This window comes from Leguminivora glycinivorella, chromosome 22 (assembly GCF_023078275.1).
Source record: "Leguminivora glycinivorella isolate SPB_JAAS2020 chromosome 22, LegGlyc_1.1, whole genome shotgun sequence".
NCBI classification, from domain to species: domain Eukaryota; kingdom Metazoa; phylum Arthropoda; class Insecta; order Lepidoptera; family Tortricidae; genus Leguminivora; species Leguminivora glycinivorella.
This window is the reverse complement of record NC_062992.1, coordinates 5,314,476-5,328,715: the sequence shown is the minus strand read 5'-3', so window position 1 is coordinate 5,328,715 and position 14,240 is coordinate 5,314,476. Positions and strand designations below refer to the sequence as shown.

The 14,240-nt window shown below is 39.5% G+C and overlaps 1 protein-coding gene across 1 annotated transcript in view; it reads left to right on the top strand.

Moving 5' to 3' along the window:
• LOC125237900 (tubulointerstitial nephritis antigen-like) overlaps positions 1 to 14,240 on the top strand; it is an 85,274-nt gene that overhangs the window by 62,094 nt on the left and 8,940 nt on the right. Inside the window, exons 4-5 of the mRNA XM_048145140.1 lie at positions 889 to 1,064; positions 11,083 to 11,263. Of these exons, the coding sequence (XP_048001097.1) occupies positions 889 to 1,064; positions 11,083 to 11,263 (357 nt within the window). The remainder of the gene's footprint in view (positions 1 to 888; positions 1,065 to 11,082; positions 11,264 to 14,240) is intronic.

Genomic DNA, 14,240 nt, shown 5'->3' with positions numbered 1-14,240 from the left:
CATTCGGCTATTTACCCAGGTTCAACGCTAAAACTTTTTTTTTAAATAGGTAGGTAATAAACTTCAAATTACACGAGTGCGTTTGTATAAACGTTGACGCATCTGGTACAAGCGGTTGCGTTTGGTTCCATACTAAATTACTACGGGATAACCTATGTTTGATGGCTTTGAATTATCTTGAATGCTCCGTCTATTAATTAAGGTGATCTGTGGTTTAGGTACAAAAATAAACTCATCATTAATTTAACAGCACGTTGTAAATTGAACCGTTTAAATCGATATTTCGTGGCAGTCTAGCTCGATCTTTAAAATGCAAATCAATATATAACTTGAAATCGAAACAGGTCCACCTACCTTCCTGAATAAGGCTTTATGTTATCTAAATTCGAGTTTTAAATTAGATTTATAAATCGATACAATGACTTAGGAAGTCTAGCTAATAATACTACTATTATTTTTCAGACAAGTTCTGTTTTAGGCCAGTTTTTGCATCATTTGAAATTAAATGAATGTAATTGTTATTTGCTATAGAGACATGGTTACATAAAAGATGTTTTAAAATAAATGTAGAGGAGCGTTCATATCTCGTCAACAATAATATTGATATGCTTATGAATAATAACTTATCATAATAACCCTTTACATGCTGCATGTTAGAATAAAGAAAATGTCCGCAGAAACGCCGAAAACAATTCTGAAAATTTCTATAAATTACCGGAAACCTTCTTAAGAAAACTGTCATGCAAGTTGCCGTGATAAATTAAATACGTTTATTCTAGAAAACTCAGCTTAACGACGAGCATTGTGTGCTTGCACTTTCAATACCTTACAGGATTAGCAAGAGAGTTTGTTTGAGCTTCATTTAACAATTATAATGTTTGTCAACAGCGAATGCGTGCACGACGAAAGAACGAAGAAGACGGAATGGTCGTGTGAGCAAGACACCTGCCTTATGAGCGAAGATGTGGTGTATGGCGTCAACCAACCAGGTCTGGGATGGCGCGCGTATAGCTACCCGCAGTTCCAGGGGAAGAAACTTAAGGATGGACTAAGTTACAAGCTAGGTAAGTGTTTTTTTCCAGAGGTAAGGTAATCCTCATTGGATACTGCTGACCCGGTATTCGACGAGGTTTCCTCCTAGCCGTCAGCTAGATAAGTGGTCATGTATAAAAGACGGAACTAAGCGTATCCGAACCAGGTCTGGGATGGCGCGCGTATAATGGCGCGTGAATAACATAGAAATATGTCAATTTTTATACAAGACACATACACGTAAGGCGGAGACAATGTTTTAGATAAAGCACCTTTTACACTACACAATTTTCAGAGAATTTCGCATTTGTCCCGTGAAACCGCCGGTAGACTTTGATTGTTACTTAACCGAAAGCTCAAGTGTTGCAAGTCAATCGCTCTTAATGCTTACGTTCAAGCTACTAAAATAAACCTATTGCGGTGCTAAAAGATGTCTGCGGTCAATTTATTTAGTTCACAACCATTGTGTGGTGTAACCGTTCAAAACAAATGCAACATAAAATCAGCAATGACATTACAATGACAGCTTCTAACCTAACCAACGTCACAATCGCGCACACGCTTCGTATTAGCTAGCCCTCTCTGTCACTCTTCTGTAGGGCGCCACAGAGCGACCACAGTATAATATAATAAAGAGTACTATTGGACAAATATAGACTTAAAAAAAAAACCGACTTTCGTTCCGGGTGTCGCGGGTTCCAACTCTGGCTAGAACCAATGAGCTTTTCGGAACTTATGTGCGAAATGTCATTTGATATTTGCCAGTCGCTTCTCGGTGGAGGAAAACATCGTGAGGAAACCCGACTAATTCCAATAAGGTCTAGTTTACCCTTCGGGTGGGAAGGTCAGATGGCAGTCGCTTTCGTAAAAACTAGTGCCTACGCCAAATTAGTTGTCCAGTCGGACCCCAGGCTCGCCGGGATAACGCAAAGAGGATGATAACTATCGACAGTATAGCCACTACCATATTATTCAATATACTCTATGCTTCCCTGCTTTCCGCTAAAAGCACCTCAAAGTTACCGCCTGTCAAGAATGAGACCAGTTGACCTGTCTTATCTCACTCATACAAGCATGGTACGCGTTCGTCTACACAAGCTTAGGCTGTGCGCGTAGGAATGAGCTTCTTTCATATATTTAATCGTCATTGTCAGAGGTACAAGCACCCATAGTAAGCGCCCCAACTAAGTTCGCTTTCAAAAAATCCTTACGAGCTTTCTTTGCTAGCAGAATGAAATAGTTATTTGTTATACAAGGGGGCAAAGTTGTATTTTAACGCCGAGTGTGGAATTGAAAAACGAGCAAGTGAAAGGATTCTATAGTTGAACCACGAGCGAAGCGAGTGGTTCGAGAATAGAATCCTGAACTTGCGAGTTTTTTTAACACACGAGAAGTAAAATACATTTGCACCCGAGTGTAACACAAAACTTTTCCCCTCACTATAGCGAGGAAACTACAACGCAAAAAATGCGTTTATCACTGCTTCCAGTAGTTCCACAGGTGGTAAATCATCTTTATTACTAGATTCACCTACTTTTATCAATTTTAAAGCAGTTAATTTGACTTTATTCAAGGTCAAATTACTTTACCCACTAGTGGATAAAATGCGTTTTTACCCGCTGCTATTAAAGGACAAAACACGTGTTTCCGAGTTAGTGAGGGGAAAAACTCTTAGTTTCACATGTTTCGTATGATATATATGTATATATATATGTGTGTGTGTATAGTTATATGTATGTATATGTATTTGTAGATTATATGTGTACTTATGTTTATAGTTTATTTAGTATGCTTTCTTTTATTTCCTTTTACTGTTGAAATTGTAGCACCGCTCACAGTCTCTCTGCTTAGCCTCGAGGTTGACTGGTAGAGAATGCCTTAAAGCATTAAGTCCGCCTTTTTGTACTGTAAGATTTTTCTTTTGTGCAATAAAGATTAAATAAATAAATAAATAGTACAGGCTTTGCTTAGATTGGGGATTTGGGGATTAGATTTCCAATATTTATTTATTTATTAGGTGTGCTTCTGTAGTGGCGTGACTGAGCCTGCGTTTTCGCCACGTATCGTCAAAGATGTCACTTCTGCTAGGCCGGTTGACGTAGTGACAAGGTTCTAATCGTGTCCCCTCCCACGCCACGGTTAGTCGAGCCTTGTATAGCATCGTTCGGAATTGTGACGCTACTGGTCCTTCACATATTTAAATACACACACATATGTGTTTAAATAAATAAATCCAAAAGATGTCCTATCCAAAAGATGAAGACAGCGGACATAAAAAGTTTTAGTGCTTCTAATTAACACAAGTCAAATTATATTCTATTGAAAATATTTCAACTTGTGCTATCTTAAAGTAGTCACACCACTATATAAGGTCCTAATTTATTAGTTGCAGATATTTTAACACATGATACTTTACATTAAAATAATTAACTTTAAATATAAATTAAGAAATCTTTTCATGTAACTTTTTTGATTTCATTTTCCTAACAAAAAAATTAATTATAATTTCGTCTAAAAAAAATCATCATGTGCATTATCACATGTCACAATAACACTGTCTGTCATGTCAACAATTGTTTGTTGTAAATGTCGTAAAGGTTCGGCGGGAAAACTGCACATGTCATTGAAGTGGCCAGGGTGGCTAGCCGAATGGCACAATCGCTCACGAAACGCTCACGAAACGAAGCGCTAGTAGATATCTATCTCTATCGCGCTTGCGTATTGGCGCGACAGAGCCAGCGGCGTATCGCTTTCGTTTGGCGTCGGAGAAATGCCATTCGGCTACGGGGCCAGTTACAGTTATTAAGTGGTACGTAAAAGAGGTACTAGAATCTGTTCAATGAGTTTTCATTTAATAATCACATAAACAGGGTGTTTTTACGTAGCAAATTTGTTTTTCCGTTTTCTCCAAAAAACATCGTAAAAGCTATAATGTTTCACGGTTTAATATACTCCAGAGACCGAGTACTATCAGCTGTAAAAATATCTGCATCTAATAAATTAGGACCTTATATATATAAATTAAAACCGAAATAAATTACACATATGAAAGAAAAAAGTGACCAAGGCCTCCAGTGCCTGAGGCTGGAATCGAACCAGCGTACCCTGCAATCGCGGCAGATGCCTATACATAAATTCACGCCAGTCTTAACGTGTCTTCCCAAAGAGAAACAAAGCATATGAAACTGCTCAAGTTTCAGTGCCACTCTTAACAATTAACGAGTTGAAAGAAACCGAAATTGTGATAAATACGAGTATACCTATCGCAGTGACAGGTTGCTAGCCCATCGCCCACATCACTTAACATCAATATCATCATCCTCCTTGCATTATCCCTTCGCCCCGGCTCATGAGAGACTGGGGTCCGCTTTGACAAGATTTGGCGTTAGTTTTACGAAAGCGATTCTGCCATCTGAACTTCCAACCCGAAGGGTAACTAGGCCTTATTGGAATTAGTCCGGTTTTCTCATGATGTTTTCCTTCACTGAAAAGCGACTGGCAAATATCAAATGACATCACATCACTTTTGAACTAATCTCCGAGACGACTTTACAACACCTATCGGGAAGAATGTGGATTCTACAATTTCTACATACCACAATATAAGGTAAGGCACTGGACATGGAATGTCATTGTCAATATACAGTTCAGCCTGTTAGGCGACAATAAAGGTCAAATCGTGACAGCCGTGACTAAAAGTAGTACAATAGTACACTAGATCACACTTAGCAAGCACTATTGTAAATAATGTAAATCTCTATCCTCCATATCTGAATATTGCACAATAAGTAAAGAAGTATGTATGTAGATACTTTGACGACCGGTCTGACTACTAGGTAGTGATCCTGGCTGCTATGCCGATGGTCATGTGTTGGAATCCTGGTAAGGGCATTTATTTGTGTGATGAGCACAGATATTGGTTTTAAAGTCGTCATCTTTGACATCCTTCCTACATCCGATATCGGATCGGATAGTGTGAAAACGCTCTTACTTTATCGAGTAACGCATTACAAACTTCAAAAACTCATTCATGGCTCAAATTTCTACTAAAAGAAGTGCAAAATGCATCTAAATGTCGTTTTGTCCGGTCCAAATTAATTTGCGGTAATTGACAACCATAATTCGTGACTTTAACTTCAATAGAATCAATTGACAACTTTTCATCTCACGATTGTACACTAAATGATCGCATTAAGATCTATTTTCGATTGAAATACCTGCCGGCCTAGCCGAAGTGACAATCGTTGACGCTACGTGGCGATTGAAACGCAGTCTGGCTCTTTCGCGACAGCCGGCCGGGCCTAGCTGAAATCATTGACGCTAGAGGCCGATCGAAACACAGTATAGCCAGGCCCCGTAGCCGAATGGCATTTCTCCGACGCCAAACGAAAGCGATACGCCGCTGGCTCTGTCGCGCCAATACGCAAGCGCGATAGAGATAGATGTCTACTAGCGCTTCGTTTCGTGAGCGTTTCGTGAGCGATTGTGCCATTCGGCTAGCCACCCAGGTGCCGTAGCCGAATGGCATTTCTGCGACGCGAAACGAAAACGAAACGCCGCAAAAGGTATTCTGGCTCTGTCGCACCAATACGCACGAGCGAGCGTTTCGCGTTTTGTGCCATTCGGCTATTTCGCCGGCTACGCACCCAGGCCTACGTCACTTGATCGCGGTCGCGCGTTAAGTACCTTTTCACGCTAGCCGTTCATTCGAATGAACAAGTGGCCGAGGGACGCCACGCGCCCACCTGTATAATCGTATACCACGTATCTAGTTCTTCTGAGTTTTACGTAGTAACTTAAAAGTATTAGTTAAATAAACCGTAGGTATTTGTCGTTTTGCGGGCACGTGAAGAATCTGTTACGTTAGTAACTTATTAATAATCTGTGGTATAGTTCTGTCGCGCCAATGCGGAAGAACGAACGTTTGTTCATTTGGCTACGTACCCTGAAGAGCGATAGAGAGCACGACACGCTCATGGAGCGTAAGCGATTGTGACGTTGGCTAGGTTTCAGGCCTCTAATTTGGCAGGCGACAGATAAATCTGCCATTTTATCGTTTAATGTGTCAATAGAAGGTAATTTACATACAATATGAGCGAATTGAGTGAGTAATAAAATGTAGGTGATATAATATGTCGGTATGATAGGATCGAAAAGTGCTTTTTAGTTAGGTACGTAATGTTTACACAGAATAACAAATAGACAGGTAGGTATGTTTACACAAAGGTAGGCCATTGCACCGAATCGTATGTATCGAAAAATTAAATAAATTATTCAGAGTGAATAGCAATGCTTGAAGTTTTGTCAATAAGGCTCGTAAAAGGGCGTTTTCCAAATTAAATCCCGAATATTGAATTTCACCAGATCTGGACGTGTTTGGGCTCATTCATATCAGACTCACGAGCTGATTCCCGACGATAAAAACCGGCCAAGAGCGTGTCGGGCCACGCTCAGTGTAGGGTTCCGTAGTTTTCCGTATTTTTCTCAAAAACTACTGAACCTATCAAGTTCAAAACAATTTTTCTAGAAAGTCTTTATAAAGTTCTACTTTTATGATTATTTTCATATTTTTTAAACTTATGGTTCAAAAGTTAGAGGGGGGAACGCACTTTTTTTTTCCTTTAGGAGCGATTATTTCCGAAAATGTTAATATTATCAAAAAACGATCTTAGTAAACCGTTATTCATTTTTAAATACCTATCCAACAATATATCACACGTTGGGGTTGGAATGAAAAAAAAAAGTCAGCCCCCACTTTACATGTAGGGGGGTACCCTAATAAAACATTTTTTTCCATTTTTTATTTTTGCACTTTGTTGGCGTGATTGATATACATATTGGTACCAAATTTTAGCTTTCTAGTGCTAACGGTTACTCAGATTATCCGCGGACGGACGGACGGACGGACGGACAGACAGACATGGCGAAACCACCGAAACTATAAGGGTTCCTAGTTGACTACGGAACCCTAAAAAAAGTGTCCTATTTTTTTTTCCTTTTACGTCAGGTTTTTAGTATGAACTTACTACGAGCGTGACGTATTGGAAACTCGAATTTTGTATGGAAAATTTGGGACACATTTTTTATCGTCGGGATCGAATCAGCTCATGAGTCTGAGAAGAATGAGCCCAAACACGTTCAGATCTGGTGAAATTCGATATTCGGGATTTAATTTGGAAAACGCCCAAAAACGATTCTCAATCGCTAATTATCTATCCAAATGGCAAGTATCCACTACAATACACCGTGTTTTTATTGAATTCCGTTAACTTCGGCATATAGTTAGGTCCATTATAGGAAACAGACATAGTTAGTTTTCTTATAGTTATTTGTTATACAAGGGGGCAAAGTTGTATTTTAACGCCGAGTGTGGAATTGAAAAACGAGCAAGTGAAAGGATTCTATAGTTGAACCACGAGCGAAGCGAGTGGTTCGAGAATAGAATCCTGAACTTGCGAGTTTTTTAAAACACGAGAAGTAAAACACATTTGCACCCGAGTGTAACACAAAACTTTTCCCCTCACTATAGCGAGGAAACTAGCAAAAAATGCGTTTATCACTGCTTCCAGTAGTTCCACAGGTGGTAAATCATCTTTATTACTAGATTCACCTACTTTTATCAATTTTAAAGCAGTTAATATGACTTTATTCAAGGTCAAATTACTTTACCCACTAGTGGATAAAATGCGTTTTTACCCGCTGGTATTAAAGGACAAAACACGTGTTTCCGAGCTAGTGAGGGGAAAAATTCTTTTTTTTTTCTAAAAAAAGCCATAGCTACACCTGCGATAGATGTTACATCCACGGCTGTTGAGAAACGGGCTTACAATTAACTCTACTAAGTAAGTGTCAAAACTATGACAAGTCAATCTAATATCGAACACACAAAGCCCGTTTGCCCGCCCAGCATGACGTTTATGTCATGTCAAATTAAGTTGGACGGCGTACACGTACATTGGTGCTTGGATATATTAAAAAAATAATTACTCTTAATTAAATACACTTTTTAACAAAATTATTCGTATGATGAGATACTATAACTGGATACATTATTCGCCCGTATGGAATCCACACGCTGTATACCTACCAAAAAAGCGACAGGAAACAAAATATGAGTACCTAATATAAAAATGACGCAATACAAATCCTATTAAAACTCGTCATTGTTATAATTTGGTGATATACGTAATAAAAGTCAACGTTGATTATACTTAGCTAATTGATGGCCTTAAATACATATTTAAGCGCGTTTTAAAACATATTTATATGTAAACAAGTTACATATGCATAAACCAATTAATAAACGTCAAAAAAAACTAGACATGTTTGCTGTTTCAAAATATTATAATTAATTAACGATATTCTTACATGTGCACGGACCAGCCGGCGGCGTATTATGCTACCAATTTTATCACTTGTCTATGTGAATAAAGCATCCGTCACGTTTTCGCAAGTATGTCAGAGTGAGAGTGACGGTTGTCTTATCCACGTAGATAAGTGATAACCAGGGAGCGTACTTTTCATGCCGATGACATTAATCTGACGTCACGCTCCGTATAGGGTGATCCCAAATAGTTTTATTGTAAATTATTAATCATTAGTCGTCAATCATTTTAATCGTGTACAAATTACTTCAAATACAGTAGTCCATTTACATGTGGCATAAATAATACCTACTTAAAATGTGAAACGTGAATAAAATTATTTGACTTGTTTTTATAAATAAATTTAATTAAATAGTATTGTTAACAACACATTACAATAAATACGTAGAAAAGAGAATTTCTCTCTAACGTAAAGCACACCATCCTTCTTGCATTCATTACCATGCAAAGAAATTCATAACTTAAAATGATTGATGACTAATGATTAATAATTAACAATAAAATAATTTGTGATCACCCTATATGGAGCGTGACGTCAAATTGATGTCATCGGCACGAAAAGTACGCTCCCTGGTGATAACATTGGAAGCATAAAACGCCAGCAGGCAAACTCAAAGTCACCATCACTGTACTATTATATATTCTGTGCCATCACCACACATATGATTTGTCGAAGTTTTGTTTGGTATGGAAACGCAATCGCTTGATTCAATTGTGTCAACGTTTACAACCATCACTCGAGTAATTTTGGAATATTTATAAAAAATGTAATAGTGTAACATGCTATGCTACTCAATCACGCTGCTCAAATCGTGGTATTTAAATGCATGCATAGGCTACTTTTTGTCTCCTTCTAACGCGAGCGAAGCCGCGGGCAAAAGCTAGTGCTTCATATATGAGACTCCTATTATATAAGTACTTATAGAAATGCAGTGCCAAAAACTTTTCCTTCTTATTTTTAAGGAAACGTATGAACGTGTCAGGCCATTTCAGTCTGTCTCAGGGGTCTCAGTACTGACGCTGTCTGAACTAGCATGACAAATACGAACGTTTCCGGAAAAATACGTAATAAAAGCTTCCATATATTTTGACTTTTTGGTAACCTCTCTCTCTCTCTCTTAGGGGCTCATTTACATGACGCACACATCCCTGAATGCGATTTTAGTTAGATACATCTAACTGCGGTTGTGGACTGTTGACCACATAAATCGTACCCCGGAAAATAGTGAAACTCGCGTGCGACTCGTGCGAGATACGAGTTCTCGCATTGTAGGTATACCTAAATGGGCCCTAATTATCACGCTTGTTTCTATTGTTTAACACATATTGTCACATTTGGCGTGATCTACTGCTGTGACGTAATATATGGATGACCTTGTAGCACTGGTCTAGCATAATTTAGTAAATCTAGTTCAACGTTTTAGTTTAAAACTGGCCTTGAATATTAACAAGGCTGGTTATTATATAATTCATTGTTGCACTTCTGAGCTTCTAGAAATTAGGAACTAAATTGAGCTGTATATTGTTATTTTCTTGTAGGAAGTATGCTGCAAGCTAAGAGTACTATGTAGGTATAGTGGTATAGTGGTATGTAGTAGATATTTAAATGTGAACATACCTACTTAATACATAATCCAAATAATCCAATTATGGACAACGTGCATGAAGGAGTGGCGCTGATTGTCATAAAAACACGTCTACAGACAATCTTACGGAATGTCAAACATGAATTCTAGCGGCAGCCGTTGGAACTAATTTGGCCTTATAAGATTTAACATGGATAGCCCACAAAATGAGCGCAGCCACCTGTCGGGCCTGTTGAAAAAAGTTGTCAGACTGCGTGCATGTAACACTTCTACAGGCATTAGGTGTCTACAGAAACTGCTTACCATCAGACGGGCCACAAAGCAAGAAAAATATTTTATTTACACACACACACATCAACATAAACAGTAAGCACCAAAAAAAATAAACAGACCATCGAGGGTTTACTGGTGAAACCCGATAAATCGAGGTAATTTGTCCTTGAAATAACGACATTGTGGAAATTACACATAGTTCGAATTTCAAAAACCAGTTTGCTCAATTTGTCGGGTTTCCCTCGCCATGTGTGACAGCAAAAAGGATCAAGCTCAGCATTGTAGTCCAGCACAGGGGCTGTAGCGCTGATTTTCAGCTTGCTCCTTGTTGGTAACATGACAACCGACCACATACACACACACAACACACAACGGCAGCACAATAAGCAACAAATAAAACAGAATAAAAGTTAGGCACTATCTACAGGGTGTAACAAAAATGGTGGTGATCCGTTTAAGGGCGTATTCAGTATCGTATTCTCATCAGGAAAAAGTAGGATAAAATTTTTTTTTCGCAAAAAATTTTTTTATCTTTGGAGATTCGACCGATTCACGCGGCCCGGCTCATACAAAAGTGAAAATTTTTTTAGCAAAAAAAAAATTTTCTTCTACTTTTTCCTGATAAGAATACGATACTGAGTACGCCCTTAAACGGATCACCACCATTTTTGTTACACTCTGTATAAAAGTCAGCACATGCATATGCATATTTGCTACCAATTTAATACCTACTTAAAGATGTTGTACTTCTCAACGTGTAGGTAATAACAACTTCACACAACTTACTTATCCTATTTTTTTTTCAGGAACACTGCCCCTAAGCGCCGAGACACAGCGGATGCTGCCCATCGAGTACGAATCAGACACACCAATGCCCGACAGCTTCGACGCTAGACAACGTTGGCCGGGCTACATCACTCCTATTGTGGACCAGGGCTGGTGTGGATCTGACTGGGCTGTGTCTATTGCATCCATCGCTTCTGACCGGTAAGTGAATACTTTCTTACCAGACAAAGACCCTATGAAGGCGTAACACCAACCGTCGACCTCGCCCTATAGCTTCGACGCTAGACAACGTTGGCCGGGCTACATCACTCCTATTGTGGACCAGGGCTGGTGTGGATCTGACTGGGCTGTGTCAATTGCATCCATCGCTTCTGACCGGTAAGTGAATACTTTCTTACCAGACAAAGACCCTATGAAGGCGTAACACCAACCGTCGACCTCACCCTATAGCTTCGACGCTAGACAACGTTGGCCGGGCTACATCACTCCTATTGTGGACGAGGGCTGGTGTGGATCTGACTGGGTTGTGTCTATTGCATCCATCGCTTCTGACCGGTAAGGCTCTTTTACAAACTGAGAGAACCTCGAGAGCGTCTTTTACCTGACTACTGAGCTACTAGGTCTGGTGTGGATCTGACTGGTGTGGTCTAATCGGTGAGTAAGACATTCTTACCAGACAAGTACCTACCCTACAAAAGCGACAGAACGCAGATTGTGGACAATATCCGATAGCTTCGATGATCGGCAACGTTGGCCCGGCTACATCACTCCTATTGTAGACCAAGGGGGTTACCATGACGTACTAAAGACGTTCAGTTTAGGTTGAGAGAAAGGGACACAGCTATAGCAGTTACATAGCTCCGTCCCTCTCTCTCAACCTAAACTGAACGGCTTTAGCACGTCATGGTAACCCCCCAGGGCTAGTGTGGATCTGACTGAGCTGTGTCTATCGCATCCATCGCTTCTTACAGGATAGTGTAGATAGGTGAAGAGGCATTCATTCGACTAACTGACTTTTGGGGGCGTCCTTTACCTGACCGAACGACCAGTATGCATAGCCGAATGGCACAAACGCTCACGAAACGAAACGCTCGTAGATATTTAATTATCTCTTTCGCTCTTGCGTATTGGCTCGAGAGCCAGACTTACTTTTCGCGGCGTTTCGTTTTCGTTTCACGTCGCAGAAATACTTTTTGGCTACGGCACCAGGATTCGAACCCAGGACCGCGGCGTAGCAAGCAGGCAACGACTAGGCCAGATCGGTCGCCATGAAATGTATCCCCATTTTCCAGTAGATAACAAGACGCAACAAAATAACCTAACCTACATTCTTAGGACCGAATGTAAAGATATAGAGGGGAACAGCAACACAAACTTGCAAGTGAAAGTTTCTTAGTACCTAGCATAAGCTAGCTAGCATTGAACCGCAATAATGAAAGTGACTGAAGATTAAACAAGGTTAGCCGGAACAGCCCACATTAAATGGCGAAACAAACTAGATCAAACCCTCTATCCAATAGTAAAACCTATTCTCTGTAGCGTATCGTAGCTATAGCTATCTCTCTTCCGTATTAGTGTGACCCGTGTGACAGAGCCGGTTGCGTATCGTTGGCTACGGAGCTTGAAAACTTGTTATCTTGGCTACAAGCCCGGGTTTGAGGACCTCGCGTAGGACGGTATGTTCTAATAAAGTTCCTGCAAAAAGTCGTATGTCTTTTCATAGTGTTAATATAATTAGACCTATCTTCTCTGAATTCCAGCAATTATTGCAGTTTGATTATATTTGCATATTGTAGCCGTATTGAATGTCCTTGCGAATTCAATAGGTCACAAAAAACTTTTAAAATTTTATTTTAAGGCTCATTTACATGCCATGCGTCGCAAGCGATTTTAGTTACATTATGTAATGAAACTTCTCGCATGTGAGTTCTCGCAGTGTAAATAGGCCCTTAAGGTTTATTCTCTAAGTCGTTGTCTATTTATCTATGTCTATTTATTTTAACTTTCCACTAAGAGGGTCGGTTGCTTAGTAACCTATTCTATACCGTCATGGTATAAAATGCAGGGTGTAATTTTTATAACAGACAATATTTGAGGCGATTAAATAGCTGACCCAAAACACATTAAAAACTAAAACACTATAAAATGTACCTTAATTTTAGGCAAAATTTTCCTAAATTCGGCGATGCATTAGGGTAAAAAATTGCTAGAACGGTACATACGACATTAAGTTGCCACTTCTTTTTTTTTTGGCCCGGCTCGGCTGTACACGAATCCCACATTTATTGTTACCAATACACAGGTTCAATGTACTCTAAGTACGTAAACATACCAATATTACCAATGGAATACAGATGTAGGTTCTCATTTTGAATGCAGAGCTCAAGTGTCATAAATCTTTAGCCATAGGTCAGTGCCTCCAAGGTAAGCAGTTCAATCTCCATGTTATTAGATTGTATACCTAATACCTATATATCGCATCATTTTTATGTATTTAAGTCATCATCCTCCATACGTTTGTCTCGGCATTCGATTTGGCTCATGGTAATCTGGGATCCGCTTTGACAACTAATCCCAAGATTTGACGTGGTAGGTACTAGTTTTACGAAAGCTACTCCGAGGGGTAAGTAGGCCTTATTGCGATTAGTCCGGTTTCCTCGCGATGTTTTCCTTCCTCGAAAACCGACTGGCAAATATCAAATGGAATTTCGCACATAACATTCGAAAAACTCATTGGTACGAGCTGGGGTTCGAACCCCTGACCTCCGCGCAACTGTGGACTGCAAAAGTGATTTGAAAGGTGATTGTAATTATCCACTCGAAAACTTGCGTCTCTATCCAAATCAACACGAAGTGTCAGTGTTGGAAAGTAGAATGCTCCTTACGAATGGCATATGAGTTTGACTCATAAAATTCGTAGAATCGTATGACAGAAAGTCATTGAAAAAGGGTATAACTCAAAATGACTCGGTGAAAAAGGTCACAAGTCCGAGGTGGGACTTGTACCCTTTTTCACTAGACCCACAGTATTATACCGATTGTCACAACCAATGGAAGTGATCAATAATAGTATTGTATATTTAACTTTTATCAGATGGGCGTTCGTATTATAACGATAAATCATGATAGACTATAAGGCTTATATGATTCAGAAAAGATTTCAACATTTCCTATAAAA